The 20071-nt window shown below is 43.3% G+C and overlaps 2 protein-coding genes and 1 long non-coding RNA gene across 11 annotated transcripts in view; 2 read left to right on the top strand and 1 right to left on the bottom strand.

The window, feature by feature from the left end:
- Nucleotides 1-3226, bottom strand: part of LOC114487465 (uncharacterized) — a 32682-nt gene extending 29456 nt beyond the window's left edge. For 2 of the 3 annotated variants that reach the window (XR_008619074.1, XR_003682574.2), the window contains exon 1: nt 3137-3226. This is a non-coding gene — a long non-coding RNA (uncharacterized lncRNA). The remainder of the gene's footprint in view (nt 1-3136) is intronic. The other variant, XR_003682576.2, reaches the window with a different exon arrangement.
- The window catches only part of TBC1D4 (TBC1 domain family member 4), a 640377-nt gene that overhangs the window by 37759 nt on the left and 582547 nt on the right, over nt 1-20071 (top strand). For 6 of the 7 annotated variants that reach the window (XR_008619072.1, XR_008619073.1, XR_003682569.2 and 3 more), the window contains exon 1: nt 2631-3211. The exons of the other annotated variant lie outside the window; for it this stretch is intronic. Coding sequence is in view for 3 of the 6 variants with exons in the window: in XM_028497455.2 (XP_028353256.1) it covers nt 2714-3211 (498 nt within the window). In the remaining 3 variants the exon portion in view is untranslated. Of the gene's footprint in view, nt 1-2630; nt 3212-20071 lie in introns of those variants that run through there. 7 annotated transcript variants of the gene reach the window in all.
- On the top strand, nt 8-682 carry LOC102988505 (MORF4 family-associated protein 1-like). The gene is given in 2 exon segments (XM_024123172.3): nt 8-373; nt 376-682. Coding segments are annotated over 2 exon segments (372 nt in total). The 5' UTR covers nt 8-240; the 3' UTR covers nt 615-682.

Here is a 20071-nt window from a genome sequence, read left to right as displayed (position 1 = left end):
GCAGCGGCCATGGCGCACGGGCCCAGCCGCTCCGCGGCATGCGGGATCCTCCCAGACCGGGGCACGAACCCGGTTCCCCTGCATCGGCAGGCGGACGCGCAACCACTGCGCCACCAGGGAAGCCCCAGGAATACTATTGACAAGGAGTGTGGGTCGCTTTTGACCCGAGCAGTAACTGCTGATCAGCTGTCCCAGGGCAGGGCGTGAGGGTCGTGTGGTTCTAAAGATGAGGCAGGAAAAATGCACCCCTTGGACCGGGACAAGGTAGAAGCACCGGCGGAAGTGGAAGTTTTGGGGCCCTAGGAAGATTTGGAGCAGTTCCTGCTTCCAGTAGTCCGTGGGATGCGGGAGGATATGGTGGCTCTCCCACGAGAGTGTATCTGAGGACCAGGAGCAAGTTGTGGAAGATGGATAATACGCTCATGCAGATAGAAATGCAGGTGGAGACCTCGGAGGAGAAAGCCTTGAATCACCTTCAGCATCCCAGTGGGGAAGCTGATGAGAGAGTGCCAGAGTTGTGCCAGAAGGTGGAGGAGAAAGCCAAGGAGATTGCAAAGATGGCAGATTTGATGGTGGAGCTGGTTTGGCAGACAGAGAAAAGCAAATCGTCTTGAAGGAGGGTTGGCTTTCACAGCTGATGGACTCTGGTCCGCTGGTAAGGATGGGCTGATACCTGGAAGAAACTGAAACAGTTCATTTTCTCTATTCAGTTTTTGTATGTTTTTTACTCCCATGTAACAGTGTCCCTTAGGGTCAGTGACTGGTGACCTTGATATGGGTGTAGATTGTCAAATGTATTTGGTTCCTAAAAAATAACTTTCTTTTGAGAAATACTCTCATAAGGGAAACAGGGCTTAATCAAAACTCGTTTCAGTTTATTTTTGTTACTTTGCAGTGTTTTTGAAATGTTGGGCATGGCCTTGTATTTTGGTGTTATCATGTGACCTGATTGTTTTCTGGAACCTTGGAACACCCATGTGAAGACTTGGGGTCAGAATCTTCCAACTTTAGAGGTGCAGTGGAAGGCACTACTTGGATGTAGCTGGTGAAGCAATGTAGGAATGAGACTGCTTTGGATAAGGCTGGGAAGAACCAAAAGAGAGTTGGAGATGAGATGGAAGACGGTGGGCACATATTTTGGAACTTGAATACCTCTGTGAGACAAAGGAGGAGAGCTATGTTTTGTGGCATATTGTCTCGTGTTTATTGTGTAACCTGTCAGGTGCATTTATTTAGACAACCTATCTGACCCTAAACGACAAAGAAGTTTGAATAGGGAATGATGGAGCACACTTTACTATTGTAATATCCTCACACATTACAGAGGTTTAAGAGTATGGCATCAAAGAGACAATCTACCAAGAGCCTTGAGAGCCTGGAGAAAGGAAAAGGCCTATCAGGGCCCATAAAGTCCCTTCTAAGTCACCAGGGCAGTAGATCTGACTAGGATTTGAGGTCAAAATCAAACATGTAACCAGTGTTCATTTGCCTTGAAAAACAAAGACCTAAAAAGCCTTAAAATTTTTTTTTCTTTTTGTTCAGATGACCAGAGCCCCATGTGTGTTAATAAAAAAATCATAAATAAATTTCTTTTGAAATGGAAAAGAAATTTCATCGTAATTTCGTGATTTAAAACACGAGTATTTTTTTTGGAGATTATTAGGAAATACGATTCAGAAATTATGATGCAGGCTTTAGAAGGAATTGAAACCAAGCAAATATGATTAATTAAAAAAAAAAAAAAATCCCAGCGTCCCATTGAGAGTGGTCCCCTCTCCAGGGGGCAGCAGAGACGCCCAGAAGAAGACGGAGATCTCGGTGACCCGGGAGATGATGAGTTGGTCCGGGCAGTGCCGGCGCCGGGCGCAGTGTTGCTGCCCGAGGGGCGGGTTGGAGGGGCGGTCGGGGATCGCGGCCGGAGAAAGAGGCGAAGAGGTGACTTTACCGATAAGCTTTCATAGGCAACACTCTCCGCCCGCCGGACGGGAGGCGGGGTGGCAGCCCGATTAAAGAAGCAGCCTGGAAGGAAGGAAGAAGCGAGGGAGGGACGGGAACAGTTGGAGGAGGAGCAGCGAGCTGGGCTGCGGCGACCGGAGGAGGAGCGGCCCCCGCGAGGCCACGTTTTGTTTTTGTTATTTTCCATCGAAATAGTTCTCGCAGGCCCTCCCCGAGAACCGATCGCGCCGAAGCCCGGGAGCCCCGACCTTCCAGGTGACAGCTGGTCACCCTGGTAGGAGTCAGCTCCGCCCCAAGTCACCCCCTCCGGCGCACAGCCCGTTCCCCGCCCTGCCTCCCCGTGCCCGCCCGGGGCGAGCGCGGCGGCCGCAACGGCTCTGCAGCGCTGGAACTGGCGGCGACCGGCGGAGGCGCGGGACCCTCGGCGTTGTCCTCTGACCCAGCGGAGCCGCGGACGAGGAACGGGGAAGTGCGGCCCCAGGCTCGAGCCGGAGAAAGGAGGACAGCGATTTAACCCGCCCTCTCCTGCCAGTCCTGCTGCCGGGCGCTCCCCGGGTGCCCGCCGCCAGAGCCTGCGAGCCGCGCCCGAAGTGCCGCATGGGGCAGGGCCACTAAAGCGCGGAGTTCGGGGTCGCGCCGAGGCGGGCGCAGGGGCCCAGCGCGGCTGTTGGCACAGTTTCGGCGGCGCCTTCAACGCGAGAACTGGGGGCGCGGCGCGCCGATCCGGCCGCCTCCGTGCCCTCGGGAGGCGCGAGTTATGGAGCCCCCCAGCTGCATTCAGGATGAGCCGTTCCCGCACCCCCTGGAGCCCGAGCCGGGCGCCACTGCGCAGCCTGGCCAGGGGAAGCCGGGCGACAAGAGGTTCCGGCTGTGGTACGTGGGAGGGTCGTGCCTGGACCGCAGGACCACGCTGCCCATGCTGCCCTGGCTCATGGCCGAGATCCGCCGGCGCAGCCAGAAGCCCGAGGCGGGCGGCTGCGGGGCGCCGGCGCCCCGAGAGGTGCTCCTGGTGCTCAGCGCGCCCTTCCTGCGCTGCGTGCCCGCGCCGGGAGCCGGTGCCGCTGGGGGCTTTGGCCCTACGGCCGCGCAGCCCAACCCGGCAGTGTTCATCTTCGAGCACAAGGCGCAGCACATCTCGCGCTTCATCCACAACAGCCACGACCTCACCTACTTTGCTTACCTGATCAAGGCGCAGCCAGACGACCCGGAGTCGCAGATGGCCTGCCACGTTTTCCGCGCCACAGACCCCAATCAGGCAAGACCGCGGCTCGGAGGCACGGGGGAGGGTCCATCACACCCGGGAGGAGTGGCAGGGCTGCCGGCGCTGGGACCCCGCGTTAAAGACCGACTCTGGTCCAGCTGCTGGCGCGCGCGGCGCTTGAGCGCAGGCTGGTCCCGCTCCTCTGACCCCGAGTCCGGAGCTTGCTTCTGGCGGCGGTTCCTTCCCCGCAGGGCCAAGGAAGAGGGAGGGAGGCGGAGAGCGGTCTCGGGACGGTGGAGGAGCTGGTGCGCCCTAGGAGAATGCGGGAGCAGCGCGCGTCCCGGGAGGATCTCGATGTCTTGGGGTGTGACTGCAGATGGCATGCCCGGCCTTGGCCGAGTGTGTGCGTGCGTGCACGTGTGTGTTTACGAGGGAAAGCGGGAGAGGGTTGGGTTCCTAGAGGCCCCCGCACACACTCTCGGTCTTGGTCGAGTCCTGCACCTCAGCCCCTTAGGACAGTCGCAGCCTAGTCACAGCAGCGCCTGCAGATCTTGGATCTGGGAAGCTGTTTCGGAGCCCGGCTTAGACAGAAGTTACTAGACGTTGTCAGATTGTCAGCAAAATACGAATCTGCTTTTAGATTTTGAGTGGAAAGAAGACTTTTTTTTTTTTTTTTTTTTTTGCAGTTTTTTCCACACTAGATGGAGACAGAATCATTACCTACCTGGGTGATTTAAAAATCAGTCTTGTAGAAGAGGTGAACATCTCTTTTCTAATATTTCTCCAGAGGTTACTAAATCAAGGCGCCTGTTACCAAACAGTGCTTTTACTTCCTTAAAAAAAACGGACACAGTCCTTTTTGGTCTGGAGAGAGGTATCTAAACAATCTTTACTACAGTGATTGTGTCTTGAAAAACAGCACCTCCCCTTTTTAAAAAAATGTGTAAGGAGTTTACCATATCAAGAGCCCCCCAGCTGCTGTTATTTATAATAGTTACTGAATGTTTGGGCAAAATACTTTAGATTCTTTGGAAAAATAGTGTTGTCTAAATATAAATAAATAAAGTCTCAGTTGTACTATGTGGCGGGTTTCTTTAGCAGCTGGGAAATTAATAGTCAGATGAGAAAAACTTCCTGTAAATAAGGCTTTAATTTTTGAAAATTCATATATCCCAGTATCTGTAATTGAAAGACTGTCCAATAGTTTTTCACAAAAAGGCCTGTAGCTGAGCTGAAGAAAATAAAGCTCATTGTCTTAGATTCCATCAGTTACTTTGTAAACTAGTATAATATCCTAAGGGCTCAGAACTCCCAATATTTTAGTTTATGTTACCGCTGTTATGGTAAAATACCTTATCACAGATGATCTCAGGATTCTAACCATGATTAAAATGAATTTCATTTTATGCTTATTTGTTAAAAATTTATTTTTAGCTTTCACCTAGGTTGAAATTCGAGTGCAGCATGTTCTTTATTCTGAATGTTATCACCGTCTTTATTGTATTAAGATTTTTGGGTTCTGTCAGTAAGGTGGAAGTGGTTGCATTTTTCCAGGACTTTAAGGAATATTTTATGATTCTTGGTGGTTATTTTCTCCAGATCAGATGCATGACACATCATTGCTAATTTCATTGATGGTCAAAGTTTGTTTATGGGTTATGGCACCTTAAATTCTCAACAGTGGCTGTTGAGTCTTCCCTGGACTCATTGGAAGGTCAGTTAAAATATCCCATTTTATTTACCTTCATTTTGTATTTAGATATTAGAGGCTGGATGTGCTCTTTACAAATAATAATATGCTTAGGCTTATTTCCCCGCTTTGGTCCTGTAGGAGCAGTGGAAGCCATATGGCTTTTTGATAAAAGAAAAAACAAACTTTTCCTGTTTATTGCCATTTCCCAGTTGAGTCTTTGATCTAAAGATATAGATTCCTATTAGCTCCAAACCTAGAGAGCCCCTGGCAGAGGATCATTAGTTTGAAAGGCCAGATGTTGTCTACCTAAAGATTACCTCCAGCTATAAATCAGGGGTTACAAACTCAAACTGCGGGGAAGAAGGTTGAGTGAGGGCCATAGAGGACTAAATAGAGAGGTCCTTTCTCAAGCTGCTGCTAGCTCCAACTGGAAATTACATTATCAGAATATAAGCCCAGTGTTGCTGGAGCTTCGAATTTCTCAAGAGAAGATGGAAATCTGGATTTTTATGTATGAGTCCACATTTTAAAGTATCAGCAAATATTTTAAACGTATAAGAATCTTATCTGGGCTAAACAAAACACATCTGAAGGTTGGCTTCAGAGATCTAAGGGCTGCCACGTTTGATCTTGGGCATAAATATTTGTTGAGTGGACAAGTGCAGTCATTAGATACTGAGTGCTGTTTGTCACATTTCCTGTTGAAATAGTGGGGAGAGTTAGGATAATTTGGGGGGAAACATTTAAGGGTAAAACTCCCAGAAGTGATGATTCTGCAATTGAACTTGTTAGAGGGGTGAATTCATCACATTATTACCATCCAGCAGTATGCCTAATATTCTGGATCGTTCTGAGCACCTTTGAAATGAGAAGGAAGAAGACCTGCTGTTTGCTTTGCTGCCGAGTTCTACATTTGAAGTAGAGAACTTTTTGGTTGGACTTTAAGACTATTGTTAAGTCTCCTAAGTATTTTCTACAGTCACTGAACAAAATATGGAAGGTAGCCTGGAGCAGAAAGGCCTGAAAACATCCCCAAGTAAACTTGTCTCTGCTTTGTCTGTCATGCCTGTCCCTTTTCTGAAATAGGCCTGTCTGTAGGATGACCATATAATTTCTTGTTTAATCCAGGACAATTTTTATTAAGAAAGGGGGGCATCATTAAAATGACACAAGCATAACAAGTATAAAACTGGACTGTTTAGGGCAAACAGGGACATGGGTGACCATAGATAATTGGCAAAGTTTGTGTTTCTGCCAAGCCACTGAGATGGAGGATTGTGGTTTCTATATATAAAATGATAATGTCTTGCAGCATATCTACTCACACATCTTTTCTTTGGGGGGGGGTGTGTGGCTCTACCTGTGACGTCAGAGATGGGAGCACTGCGCGAGTAGCTTGGGTCTGTTGTGGGGGGTTGCCATAGTGATGTGCCCTGTGGCTCCACCTTCCGGTCAGAGTCAACCTAAGGACGCTTAACCTGAGTCAGCCCGAAGGAGTGCTCAGCCAGAATGCTCTGATACAGAGCTATTTCTGCTAGGTGCAAGGAGGGGTAGGGGTTGGGAGCAAATGAACCACTTTCAGATCAAATATATGCCAATACAGATTGGTTCCCATTTATTCAAGATGTGTAGTCTTGTATAGGAGGAATGTCAGACTTAGCACATTTCAGCCAAAGTTGGATATTTGAACTAGTAAAAGTGCTTAACTGTACATAACTTAAAAAACAAATCACACCGGCATAAATTGAGTTGTAAACTTAAAACTGGTTGGAGAACCAAGAATATCTGATTCTCTACCTAACATCTTGGGAAGGTCACTAATACTCCTCAAATACTTACCTTTACCTACGTTCAGAAAGAGGCTATGTATATATATATATATGTAGCATTATCTCCATTTCCCCATTAAGAAGCAGAACTTGTTTTATGTTATATATTTTTTATCATATTAAAAAACAAGAATTGTTAGTGTTTATAACTATTGTTAGAGAATGAAGGTGTTATTTATCATTTCCATTAGACAACAGCATATACTTCATAATTATAGAATGAGTAGTGCTATAAAAGACAAAAACATGATTGCTATAATTTTCATTGATTTTGTTTATGTATATATTTCTTGAAGCTCGAAGAATGTACTTTCAAAGAGATTTTACAAACTGTATTCTTAAAATTAAAAAATGAGGGCTTCCCTGGTGGCGCAGTGGTTGAGAGTCCGCCTGCCGATGCAGGGGACACGGGTTCGTGCCCCGGTCCGGGAGGATCCCACATGCCGCGGAGTGGCTGGGCCCGTGAGCCATGGCCGCTGAGCCTGCGCGTCCGGAGCCTGTGCTCCGCAACGGGAGAGGCCACAACAGTGAGAGGCCCGCGTACTGGAAAAATAAAAAAAAATAAAAATAAAAAATGAACTTGACACCAGTTTTTTTAGCACTAAGTTTTCTAAGTCTGTGTTTTTTGTTTGTTTGTTTCTGTTAAAATATTTAGTGTTTTCTGAGCTTTACTCAGGTAACCAATTTTCAACTTAATTTTCAGTGATATACTTCAAAAAGGTCATTTTCAGTTCTTCCTCAGAGTTAAGGGTCAGTGGCTCTGGGAGTATGCTAGCAAGGAAACCAGAGAAATAGAAATCTGGAAATGTTCACACTTCTCTGTTTGCTTTCTGAGTACTTTGTGCTATTCTGGGTAGATCTCTCCTCATGTTTGCTGCAGTCATTTTTTTTTCTTTTTTTTATATATGGTTGTATTGGGTCTTTGTTGCTGCACGTGGGCTTTTCTCTAGTTGCGGTGAGCAGGGGCTGCTCTTCGTTGAGGTGCGGGGGCTTCTCATTGTGGTGGCTTCTTTTGTTGTGGAGTGCGGGCTCTAGGTGCACGGGCTTCAGAAGTTGTGGCTCGCGGGCTCTAGAGCGCAGGCTCAGTAGTTGTGGCGCACGGACTTAGTTGCTCCGCAGCTTGTGGGATCTTCCCAGACCAGGACTCGGACCTGTGTCCCCTGCATTGGCAAGTGGGTTCTTAACCACTGTGCCACCAGGGAAGCCCCTCTCTCCCCTTCTGATTTGAGGTGGATTAATTTGCCCTGGCTCTGTGGTAGAATCTTCACTACAATATCTGGAGGAAAGGTAAAAATGTATGCCCAGAGCCTCCCACCTGTGAAGGGAATGTTATAATGAAAATGTGGTTGTTCAGTATCAGGGCTCGTTTATCATAAGCCAGAGGTTCTCAAACTTGAGTGTGTGTCAGAATCACCTGGTCAGCTTGTTAGAGCAGACTGGTGGACCCCACCCTCAGTTTTTGATGATGTCAGGTTCCCTGATGATGTTCAGACTACTGGCCTGGGGACCACAGTTTGAGAACTGCCCTCCGTGATTTTGTTCATCTGGTTGGGTATATGACCACTTCTGTTCCCCTGGTTATTTATTTATTTTTGCGGTCCACGGGCCTCTCACTGTTGTGGCCTCTCCCGTTGCGGAGTACAGGCTCCGGACGCGCAGGCTCAGCGGCCACGGCTCACGGGCCCAGCCGCTCCGCGGCATGTGGGATCCTCCCGGACCGGGGCACGAACCCGCGTCCCCTGCATCGGCAGGCGGACTCCCAACCCCACTGCGCCACCAGGGAAGCCCTTCCCTGGTTATTTTTGTAGTCGTTTTCAGACTTGAAAGTTCAGGGTGAGTGTGAGGAGGAGGAATATGTGACTACAGAAGATTTTTAAGAAACCCGTCATTTTCTAGCTTGATAGCTTTGCATATCTTCTTCTCTAGATAGACATTATTCTGCCAGGCATGATAAGACTAGCCATATGTTGAATGAAAACTTTACCTTTCAAGCCAAAGTTTTAAGTTCTGCAGATGGAATAAACAATTTTTAGGGAATATATTCTAATGTTGGGCTTCCCTGGTGGCGCAGTGGTTGAGAATCTGCCTGCCAATGCAGGGGACACGGGTTCGATCCCTGTTCTAGGACGATCCCACATGCCACGGAGCAACTAAGCCCCTGCGCCACAACTACTGAACATCATCAGGGAACCTGACATCATCAAAAACTGAGGGTGGGGTCCACCAGTCTGTTCTAACAAGTCGACCACGTGATTCTGACACATTTACAGATGAGAAAACTGAGGTAAAGAAAGTTTAAATATTTCCCCAAGGATACAAGCCTTGTAATGTTAGAAGCTGATTCCAGTCTGGGTAGATTGTTCTCTTATCTGCTCCTCTGGAATGCAGTTGTTGAAAAATTAGCTTTTAGTTGTTAGTATTATGAAGTTTTATTCTGTCACTTTTTCCCATTCTTTTTTAAAGATAGTTGTTTTATTTTGTTTTCCAGTTTTATTGAGGTATAATTAACAAGCAAAAATTGTAGGGACTTCCCTGGTGGTGCAGTGGTTAAGAATCTGCCTGCCAATGCAGGGGACACGGGTTCGAGCCCTGGTCTGGGAAGATCCCACATGCCGCGGAGCAACTGGGCCAGTGAGCCACAACTACTGAGCCTGCGCTCTAGAGCCCACAAGCCACAACTGCTGAGCCCACGTGCCACAACTACGGAAGCCCGTGTGCCTAGAGCCCTTGCTCCGCAACGAGAGAAGCCACCGCAATGAGAAGCCTGCGCACCGCAACGAAGGGTAGCCCCCGCTCACCGCAACTAGAGAAAGCCCGCACGCAGCAACGAAGACCCAATGCAGACAAAAATAAAATAAATAAATAAATTTATTTTTAAAAATTGTATATATTTAAAGCTACAATGTGGTGTTTTGATATACGTATCAAATGAAAGGGTTACCACAATCAAGCTAATTAACATATCTATCAACTCACATGGTTATCGTTTTCTCTGTGTGTGGTGAGAAAACTTAAGATCTACTCTTTTAGCAAATTTCAGGTATACAATATAGTATTATTAACTATAGTCACCATGCTCTCTGTACATTAGATCTTCAAAACTTTCTCATCCTGCATAACTGAAAGTTGGTACCCTTGACCAACATCTCCCCATGTCTCCCATCCCCCATCCCCTGGCAACCACTATTCTACTCTCTGCATTTATGAGTTTGACTTTTTTGATTCTGTATATAAGTGAGATCATGCAGTATTTGTCCACTTTCCCCCACTTTTATATTAAAAATCTCCACAGTTAAATATGCTCATTAAATTTGTAAAATAATAATGAAATGCTGAATGCATGCTTGGATATAGTTTTGCCAGTGTATATTTTTGTTTTAATGGAAAGTTAAAAAGTCTGTATGATTTGTTAGGCTGGTGTAGCTGAACTCTGGTGTATCTTTTATGTTGTGTCCTTAGGAGTGGCAGGGAAGTAAGCTATGAGAGTCTGTTTGCAACCTTTATAACTACTTTAGAATAAAAAATCTTTAGGGTATGTATTTAAGAACAGGTACAACCATGCATTTGAATATATTTTATTGACTCATAAAGGATACAAATAAAGTATAACAAAGTACAAAGTATAAATTATTAACTGTATTATAATATAAAAGTAAATAATTATATAGTATAAAGTATAAAATTATACTATAAAAATAATGCATCTTACCATCATTATAAAACATACAATAAAGCAAGAAATATTGACACCAAGCTGTGCTATTTTAATTACCTTGGGTTAAAGGGAAAAGAATATGTAAATTTTTAAGGTTAGATAAAGCCCAGTGACCTAATGGGCTGATGTATGGTTTTGTAAGAGTTCAAGCAGAGAAAAATGGTTCATAAAAAAGCAATTTTGGGGTCCACAGTAACATTAGCATGCTGAACCTGTGTGTAGCATTCAGTGCTGTAGGCATGTGCTTTGAAAAATAACATCTTTCATCCCATTGAATTTAGCTTCTTAGTATAATTGTTACTCGTTTTATGCTTGTGTTTGTGGGTATTCTGTAAATTGGTTTTGGTTTTAAAGCTTTTTAGATTTTACCTCCTCACCTCCCCCTTTCTTTGTTCTGTAAAATGACCTAGCACCCAGACCCCGGTAAGACGGTTCTCTAGGACACTAGCCCATCATCTTCTCAGACTCTTGACTTTCTGAATAAAGTGGCTATAATTTGCTCCAAAAAAATAAAAAAGAAAAAAGATTTTTAAAAGCTAGAGCTGTAAGCATCTAAAGTTTATATCTAGATTTTTGTGAACATATTTAAATAAAGTAACAGTAAAATAATTATGTTAACACCTTAATTTACCTTTAAAAGGATTCTGAACAACTATAAGTTTGGAAAACTCCTGGCTTAAACTTTCAGATGTTATTTAATATGATTCCAGTCATCTCTGATCCTATGACAGAAAGGGAAAAAAATATGAGATTAAAATTTTGGTTGGTTTAATTTCAGATAATCTTAACACAGGTTTTTGCAGCCCTATGAAAAAGATACGGAGTTATTCCTTTTCAAGTTACCGATCCCTTTCAAGTTTCATTTCTTTTAAGAGGTTGGGTTCGAAAGAGGATCTGCAAGTAATGGGATCCCTGGTTAAATATAGAAGCCTAAATTTGCTGCTGCAGTTCTTTTATTTTGTGGATGCCCTTAACTAGTTGGATAGTCTTCCCTTTGGCACTGCTGTGAATTTTGACAGGAATTTCTAAAATTCTCAAATTTAGAGCTGTGGAACTTTGTACTAGCAGCATTGTATAACTTGTGAGTAGTTTGTGATCGGTTTCAGATTGCACGTCAGTGCTTCTGGTTGAGCAAATCAAGTAGTATTTTGTATCTCACAATTGTATCTTCATATACATTTTCAGTAATCCGTTACACAACGTCGGCAAATACATTGTGGCTTAAGCTTTTACAAACAAATAAGCAAATCTGTTTTCTGGCCCCAGACAGCTCCCAGCTTTTTTCAGTTCGCCTCTTGCTCTGGTTTCAGCCATTTAATTCTCGTTAGCTAGGCAGCTTGAGAGATTTTTCTGAGTTTGCCTGAAGTTAAACTGATGGCCTTCTCGCTTGGTTCTACAAATATTTCCTCTCCTTAGATTTCCAGTGACATGTACTTTATACCTGGTGGGATAGCCCATTACTCTGTGTTGTATCTGTCTGATTCTGTTGCTCACTTTGAAGACCACCCAGTGTCTACTCTCTGACTCTTGTAATATTGTGCAGCGCCTGCTTGATTGAATTTCTTTTCAGTTTTGGAAGCTGGTCTTCCCTCTTCTGAGGAACGATCTGTTGTCCGGTCCTTACCCCTTCCTGTTGGTGCCCTCCAAAGCTGTTAACCATTGTTTACTGATTTTATTTCAGTTTTCATATGGAATTTTGCTAAGGCCAGTTGTCATGAATATAGCCTAGTGGTAGTAGGTAGTAGGCACGACCCCTCTATATTCATCCATAATTCTTTTATCTAATTCGAGGAAGGTTCAATAGGCTGGATCTAGGAAACCAGATTTCTGCCTAGTTTCTAGTAGTACTAGTAAAGCAATATGAAAGTGGGTGGTATTATATTTAGTTTCTTGACAGCCCTTTATGTTGTTTTTTTTTTTCTTTTGTTTTTTGCGGTACGTGGGCCTCTCACTGCTGTGGCCTCCCCCGTTGCGGAGCACAGGCTCCGGACGCGCAGGCTCAGCGGCCACGGCTCACGGGCCCAGCCGCTCCGCGGCACGTGGGATCTTCCCGGACCGGGGCACGAACCTGTGTCCCCTGCATCGGCAGGCGGGCTCGCAACCACTGCGCCACCAGGGAAGCCCAGCCCTTTATGTTTTAACTTCCCCCATTGATCCTAAATTCAAATGGTCAAATTTTTCTGTTAAAATATTAACTGGCATTTGATAAATTTGCTTGTTCTATGTTCTAAGTGTGTTAGTTATAGCAGTAGACTACTAACCCATAGCTAAAATGCCATTCGGGGTCTGGAAGATAATTGGTGTTAACCTTTCTTTCTGTTGGAAGTTAGGTTGAAGATATATATTTGAAATTATATTGTTCATTTTAATAAGTGAAGTGTGAACATGACTAAATTAAATCTATCTTAATATATGAGAAAGTATAGGAGTTCTTTGAAATAGAGTATATAAAAACAATCTTTAATTTCTCAACTAGTCTTACCTAAGTCCACCTTGTAGTTTAACAGAGTTTGTTATCTCTGTTTTGCTTGATCCACCAGAATTATCTCGCATTTGATTCTACCTTTAGAAATGATACTCTAAACTTCTACAAACCAGGTTAAAAAAATAATAGATATGTATTAATAATACCTCTAAGCAGTATATATTTATTAATGTTCTTGACCAGAGGGTCTCAGACTTTAACATGCATCACCTGTAGCGTTTGTTTTAATACTGATTGCTGGATCCCCGCCCCAGAGTTTCTGATTCACTTAGTCTGGGCTGAGGTCCAGAATTTGCATTTCTAACAATTCCCAGGTGATACTGATGCTGCTGGTCCAAGACCACACTTTGATAACCACTGCTTTAGACCAGGGGCTGGCAAACTATGCCCTTTATTTTTGTAAATACAGGTTTATTTGAACACAACCCCACTCGTCTGTTTACTTATTATCTATGGCTGCTTTCGTGCTGCAATACAGTACTGAGTATTTTTGACAGAGGCCCTATGGTCACCAAGCCCCAAATCTTTATTATCTGCTCTTTTTTTTTTTTCTCAGCGGCCACGGCTCACGGGCCCAGCCGCTCCGCGGCATGCGGGATCTTCCCGGACCGGGGCACGAACCCGTGTCCCCTGCATCGGCAGGCGGGCTCGCAACCACTGCGCCACCAGGGAAGCCCTATCTGGCCTTTTATAGAAAATGATTGCTGACTTCTGCTCTAGACAATCCTGTTAAAAAACAGGTGTTTTTTATCCCCATTTTACAGGTGAGAAAACTAAGTCAGTAGTTTTCCTACAAAGACACAAGCCAGAAAGTAACAGCAGAACTGGATTTCCAAACCTCATGCACTTTGTAAAAGCCACTTTGTAAATTTGTGCTAATGGCTCCCAAACTTATCGCTGTAGCTCGGCCCTCTCCTCTGAGCGCCAGCTTCTTTCAGCACCTAAACGCTTACTTGACGTCTGCACTCGAATATGTAGCTGCTGATGCTTATAACCTAGGAATTATATTGAGTCCTGCTTTTCACTTCCCAGTTACAGTCCTTGAAGGAAGTCATCGTGTTGATTCTGCCTTCAAAACTTAGTTTTTAATATGTCCATGTCTCTCCATGACCACTGCCACCACCTGGGTCTAACTCCCATCATGTCTTTTTGGGACTGTTAGACTCCTCTCAACTATTCTCCCTGCTTTACTCTCGCTCTCCTAGCAATCCCTTCTTCAGTGGAGCAGAGTAGGAGTCGTGCTTATAAAGCACAAACCAGAGCAGGTTCCCTTTGCTCTCAGAGTAATAATGCAGATTCCTGACTCTGCTCGACTCCGCTCCCTTTGTCTCTCTGGTCGTCTCTTAGACTGCCCCTCTCCAGCACGCTCCCTATGTTTCAGCCATCCTTAACCAAGCCCAACTCAGATCACTTCAAAGTCTTTGCACGTGTGGTTCCCATTCCTTGCTAGATTAGTTTTTTTTTCCTCAGGTTTCAGTTCTTTGCTTAACTCACAAATGTCACTTCCTTAGACTGACCTCCAGTGATCCTCTATCTAATAAAGTTGTAAGTATCCCAATTTTTCACTTCTATTTCAGGCTTTTATTTATTTTCCTTTTGGCACTTACACATTTAAAATTAATTTTTAAAACACTTTTGGTGGGTACTGTCACCACCTCTAGAATGTAAGTTCTAAAGGGAGAGCAATCTTGTCTGTTCACGGTTGTACGCCCCAGACCTAGTTCTGTAGTAAAGGTCCATTCCAACAAACTGAGTAAGTAGGAATTGGTCCCTGCCCTCAAGGAATTTAAATCCACTGGTGAGAACTTAAAGTCTATTGGCAACGATAGGCATATGCTCTCGTACTTGTTTGTTGCCTTTCATTAATCAGTGTTTTATTGTATTGGTTGCACAATATTTTTTGTTATGAATGTTTATAATTGTAGAGACATCATACTGCTTACAATGTCAAATGGGATTATAAGGCAGACTTTTCTTTAATAAGTAAATTGTGTAGTTTATGAAAAAAATTTTGTAGACTAATTTGAGATGGACTTTTCCCTCCCCTATCAAAACACAGGAAGTTTAGTGAAGCTGCCAACATGAGAATAGGCGTTTCCATGGCCTTTTCTTTGAATAATGTGAATCAAGCATTCACACATCTGGAAGATGATCAGCAAGAGAGGCGTTGTAAATACATCCTTGCAAGAAATGGATATTTTTTAGTTTCAGTTCAGTTGTTATTTAGGCTTCTCTGTGGAAATACGATCTCATTTGGAAGGCTGTTTAGTTTCAAAATACTTCGAATGGCTTCTGTAAGTTTTTACTCCCAAATCTACAATGGACCATTTTCTTAAGCACTGATTTTTAAACCTTACTGGAAGTGCCTAAGAGGTGTCTCAAAAATTTTTTAAAATCAAAAAGGGAATTGAATAAATGGAGAGGAGATCCACCAGGGTGAGACCAGGGATGGGAAAGAAAAAAAACTATGGCCAATGTCCACGGTGAACTGTTGACCAATATTAAGATGTACGGTTCGTATTCTGGATTTCTTTGTTTGCTTAAACAGCATGCCCTTGTGACAGAGTATATATTTTTTTACTTCCCTTGTGTTCTTTTTATCTAATGTTTATAATTAGAGCAGTTGATAGGTTGGATTATAGTTTTCAGTGGCCAGTAGGACGTGTACCAAGATACACATGAGGGTAATATTCATGCTCGGCAGTAACCCCATGGGTTGGGGTTCGACTTTAAAGAATAAACAACACAAGGAAAGGTAACCTTATTTTTCCAGGAAAAAGTAAAAAGTGCCACAGTCATTTACTTTTATAAATACAGGCCCTCTGTCTCTTCTTCTCGTCCTCAAAAAGGGCATTTTCTCCCCATTCCCTCATTGCCTTCAGGCATAATTTGTCCATCCATGAGCATCTCCACATTTTCTTCAACGTGTGGTCTCTTGCATGGGGTAGGAGACCCTTCTGCTCCGTTGATAGAGCAGTGTGTTTCCTAAATGAGCATCTCTGGTTCATCATCTCCCTTTTTTTAATGATGGAAATGATCTTTGAAAACCAGCTTTCCATTAGTAAGCTTGGCTTGAAGACATAAATATTGCTGATGGTGCATTTTTCAAGACCAAACATATAGCTGCTTATAAAGGCAAAAGGCAAACATGTAAATAGTTTAATAGCAGGTTTGCCTATTTAGCAGGTTGTTTTCTTTTGCTCTCGGAGTGGAAGATAAACTCACAAGTCACTCTGTAGAAGGACAGGCTGTAATATACATACTGAGCATGAAAGTTATGTCTGTCAGCAGTGGATTTACTTTACCCCGTTCACATTACCACTGTTTACTTAGGAACCAGGCAGGTTAATAGCTTTTGGGTGAATGTGATTGTACCAATTAGTAGTTTCTCTGGAGACGGTGTTTGCTGTGATTAGGCTATGATTTTTCTGCTGAGAGTGGAGTTAATTCTGGACATGGACAGTGGGAACCGACATATGTATGTCCCGTAATTTTTTCTTAGCTGTTTACATTTTCCAGATGATTTATTTTTAAAAGTCATGTTGTCACCATGAAAGAAAATTACAACAAATGGTCTGCAGATACTCAGATCTCTATAAATCAAGTGGAGACTTTGATTGGGTTATTAAAATTGTTGATTTAAAAAAATGTTTAAATTGCCTCAGTACCTGATACTACGAAGGGCTTTGTATATGTTTTCAGTTTTTGGTTCTTACTCTTAATGAACAAAGTGTTTGTCTAATGCATATAGGCTAAATGAGGGAAAATCCCATCCTTTACTCAAATCATTCTCTATTTTGGACATGTTCACATATTAATCTATCTCAAAAGAAGTGACTGTCTCCTGCTGGAGTTTTCATTTGCTGGTTGGTAGCTTTGCAAAGAAGAAAAGACTATTGACTCTGCAGGTGTGACCATGTGGAACAGAGATAACAGACCTTCAACTAGAGAAGTCAGCCTGGACACAGGAAATTGAAGCTCTGGACCACACTCTTCCATAATTAAACATGTGACACAAATGCTCTGTTAATCTGGGTCGTGGTTTTATAATTTGCTCCTTTGTTCATTACCTCATTTGTTCATTCACTCATTCTTTCAACCATCTATTCATTTGTTCAGTTATCAGGGGAATTGAATGCTTCCTGTGTGCCTGGCACTCCATTGGAGACTGATATGTATAGAACAACAGCATTCCCTGCTTCATGTATCTTAGAGTTTTGCGGAGGAGTGAGACCAAAGTGAGTAAAAAGAATAGCATATTGTAGTAGTTGAGCGCCTGAGCTCTGAAGTCTGATCACTGTGACTCAATGCTGTACCGCTGTGGGCTCCATGCCCTGGGGAAGTTCCTGCATCTCTTTGTACCTTGGTCTCCTCATCTGTAATATGGGGATGGTAGCATTGTTATGAAGGTTAAGTGAGTCCATTTATATAAGGCATTTAGAACACTGCCATCTCAAAGTATTCGGTAAATGTTAACTACATGTTCACAAGTGTCCAATTTCAAAGATGATAGGGGCTATGAGGGAAAAGAATGTGGTGCTATGAGAGAATAAAAGGAGGAAACTTTTGATCGGGTTGTGTAGTAGATTCTCCAGCTCTCTTTTCCTAATAAAACCTTAAAATTTTCTTCATTTATCTCTCTCTCTGCCACTCAGCCCATATATGCTACAAAAGGCTGGCCCCATCCCCAGCTCGAAAGTGGGAAATGCCATTGATTTGTCCAGGATTCCCGCACCAAGCCAGTTTTATAAGTTTGTACCTGGAGACCCAGTAGTCCCAGGGAATGTCTCCGTTTGTGCCAGTGCAAGATGAGAGAAATTTTCTTGGGGCTCCTGAGAAAGGATCCTTGGTTGTTGTTTCCTCCTTGGTTGTTGTGTCCAGATTTAAAGCCTGGAGCTGTTATTGTTATTTTGCTGCCAGAGTGATGATGAAACAGAGGAGGGCACTCTGGAGAAAAACTAAACTCTGATAGGAACAATCTGGATTACCACCTACATGCAGACTTTTTCAGTTTATGTGAGTTGAGTTGGGTTTTCTACTACTCATAGTCAAGAGTAAGAGATGAGTCAAGGGAGGCTTACTGTGGAGTGGAGATGACAATTAAGGATGATTCCCAAGTTTGCTGACTTTTTTTTTTTTTTTTTTTTTTTTTTTTACTAATGGGTGGGTTTGTTACCATTTACAGATAAGAGGAAGGCAAGTTGGAGGAGTGGGGGGAAATAGGTTTTAGGGCAAAAATCTCATTTGTAAAATGAGAGGGCTGGATGTTAGCAGTGATTTCTTTTTCTGACCGAATATGCCTAAGAGAGATTACATCCTTCCATCAGAAATTATGATTTCTAGAGCCCTGGCAACCATTTTCACCAACACTGGGGCTAATGAAATCAGTCTCAGCAGGGGGTGGGGAGGGTGATCGGAGGGTGTTTTTCAACCCAGTTGCACATAAGAACCTGTGGGGAGTTTCAGAAAGTATACAGTCTGCTAGATTCTTGGGCCCCTCCCCAGATACCTTGCATCAGAATCTCTAGGGTAGGACCTGGAAATCTATTTAAAAACTGGAAGCCGGGACCAGCTTGGCACTTACATGCAGTTTAGATTTGGGGAACCACTGCATTAAGGGATGTAAGGCCCCTTCCTGTATAGGGTTTTTTGTTTTTTAAACATCTTTATTGGAGTATAATTGCTTTACTATGGTGTGTTAGTTTCTGCTGTATAACAGAGTGAATCAGCTATACATATACATATATCGCCATATCCCCTCCCTCTTGTGTCAGCCTCCTACCCTCCCTATCCCACCCCTCTAGGTGGTCACAAAGCACTGAGCTGATCTCCCTGTGCTATGCGGCTGCTTCCCACTAGCTATCTATTTTACATTTGGTAGTGTATATATGTCCGTGCCATTCTCTCACTTCATCCCAGCTTACCCTTCCCCCTCCCCATGTCCTCAAGTCCATTCTCTATGTCTGCGTCTTTATTACTGTCCTGCCCCTAGGTTCATCAGAACCAGTTTTCTGTTTTGTTTTGTTTTAGATTCCATATATATATGTGTTAGCATAAGGTATTTGTTTTTCTCTTTCTGAATTACTTCACTCTGTATGACAGACTCTGGGTCCATCCACCTCACTACAAATAACTCAATTTCTCCACATCTTCTTTATCCATTCATCTGTTGATGGACAGTTAGGTTGCTTCCATGTCCTGGCTATTGTAAATAGAGCTGCAATGAACATTTTGGTACATGACTCTTTTTGAATTATGGTTTTCTCAGGGTATATGCCCAGTAGTGGGATTGCTGGGTCGTATGGTAGTTCTAGTTGTAGTTTTTTAAGGAACCTCCATACTGTTCTCCATAGTGGCTGTATCAATTTACATTCCCACCAACAGTGCAAGAGGGTTCCCTTTTCTCCACACCCTCTCCAGCATTTATTATTTGTAGACTTTCATGATGGTCATTCTGACTGGTGTGAGGAGATACCTCATTATAGTTTTGATTTGCATGTCTCTAATGATTAGTGATGTTGAGCATCCTTTCATGTTTTTGTTGCCAATCTGTATATCTTCTGGGGAGAGATTTCTATTTAGATCTTCTGTCCATTTTTGGATTGGGTTGTTTGTTTTTTTGATATTGAGCTGCATGAGCTGCTTGTATATTTTGGAGATTAATCTTTTGTCAGTTGCTTCATTTGTAAATATTTTCTCTTATTCTGAGTGTTGTCTTTTTGTCTTGTTTATGGTTTCCTTTGCTGTGCAAAAGCTTTTAAGTTTCATTAGGTCCCATTAGTTTATTTTTCTTTTTATTTCCCTTTCTCTAGGAGATGGGTCAAAAAGGATTTTGCTGTGATTTATGTCATAGAGTGCTCTGCCTGTTTTCCTGTAAGAGTTTTATAATGTCTGGTCTTACATTTAGGTCTCTAATCCATTTTGAGTTTATTTTTGTGTATGGTGTTAGGGAGTGTTCTAATTTCATTCTTTTACATGTAGCTGTCCAGTTTTCCCAGCACCACTTATTGAAGAGACTGTCTTTTTTCCATTGTATATCCTTGCCTCCTTTGTCATAGATTAGTTCACCATAGGTGTGTGGGGTTATCTCTGGGCTTTGTATGCTGTTCCATTGATCTATATTTCTGTGTTTGTGCCAATACCATACTGTCTTGATTACTTTAGCTTTGTAGTATAGTCTGAAGTCAGGGAG

This window comes from Physeter macrocephalus, chromosome 13 (genome assembly GCF_002837175.3).
Source record: "Physeter macrocephalus isolate SW-GA chromosome 13, ASM283717v5, whole genome shotgun sequence".
In the NCBI taxonomy this organism is placed as follows: Eukaryota; Metazoa; Chordata; class Mammalia; order Artiodactyla; family Physeteridae; genus Physeter; species Physeter macrocephalus.
This window is presented reverse-complemented; position numbering and strand designations above follow the sequence as displayed.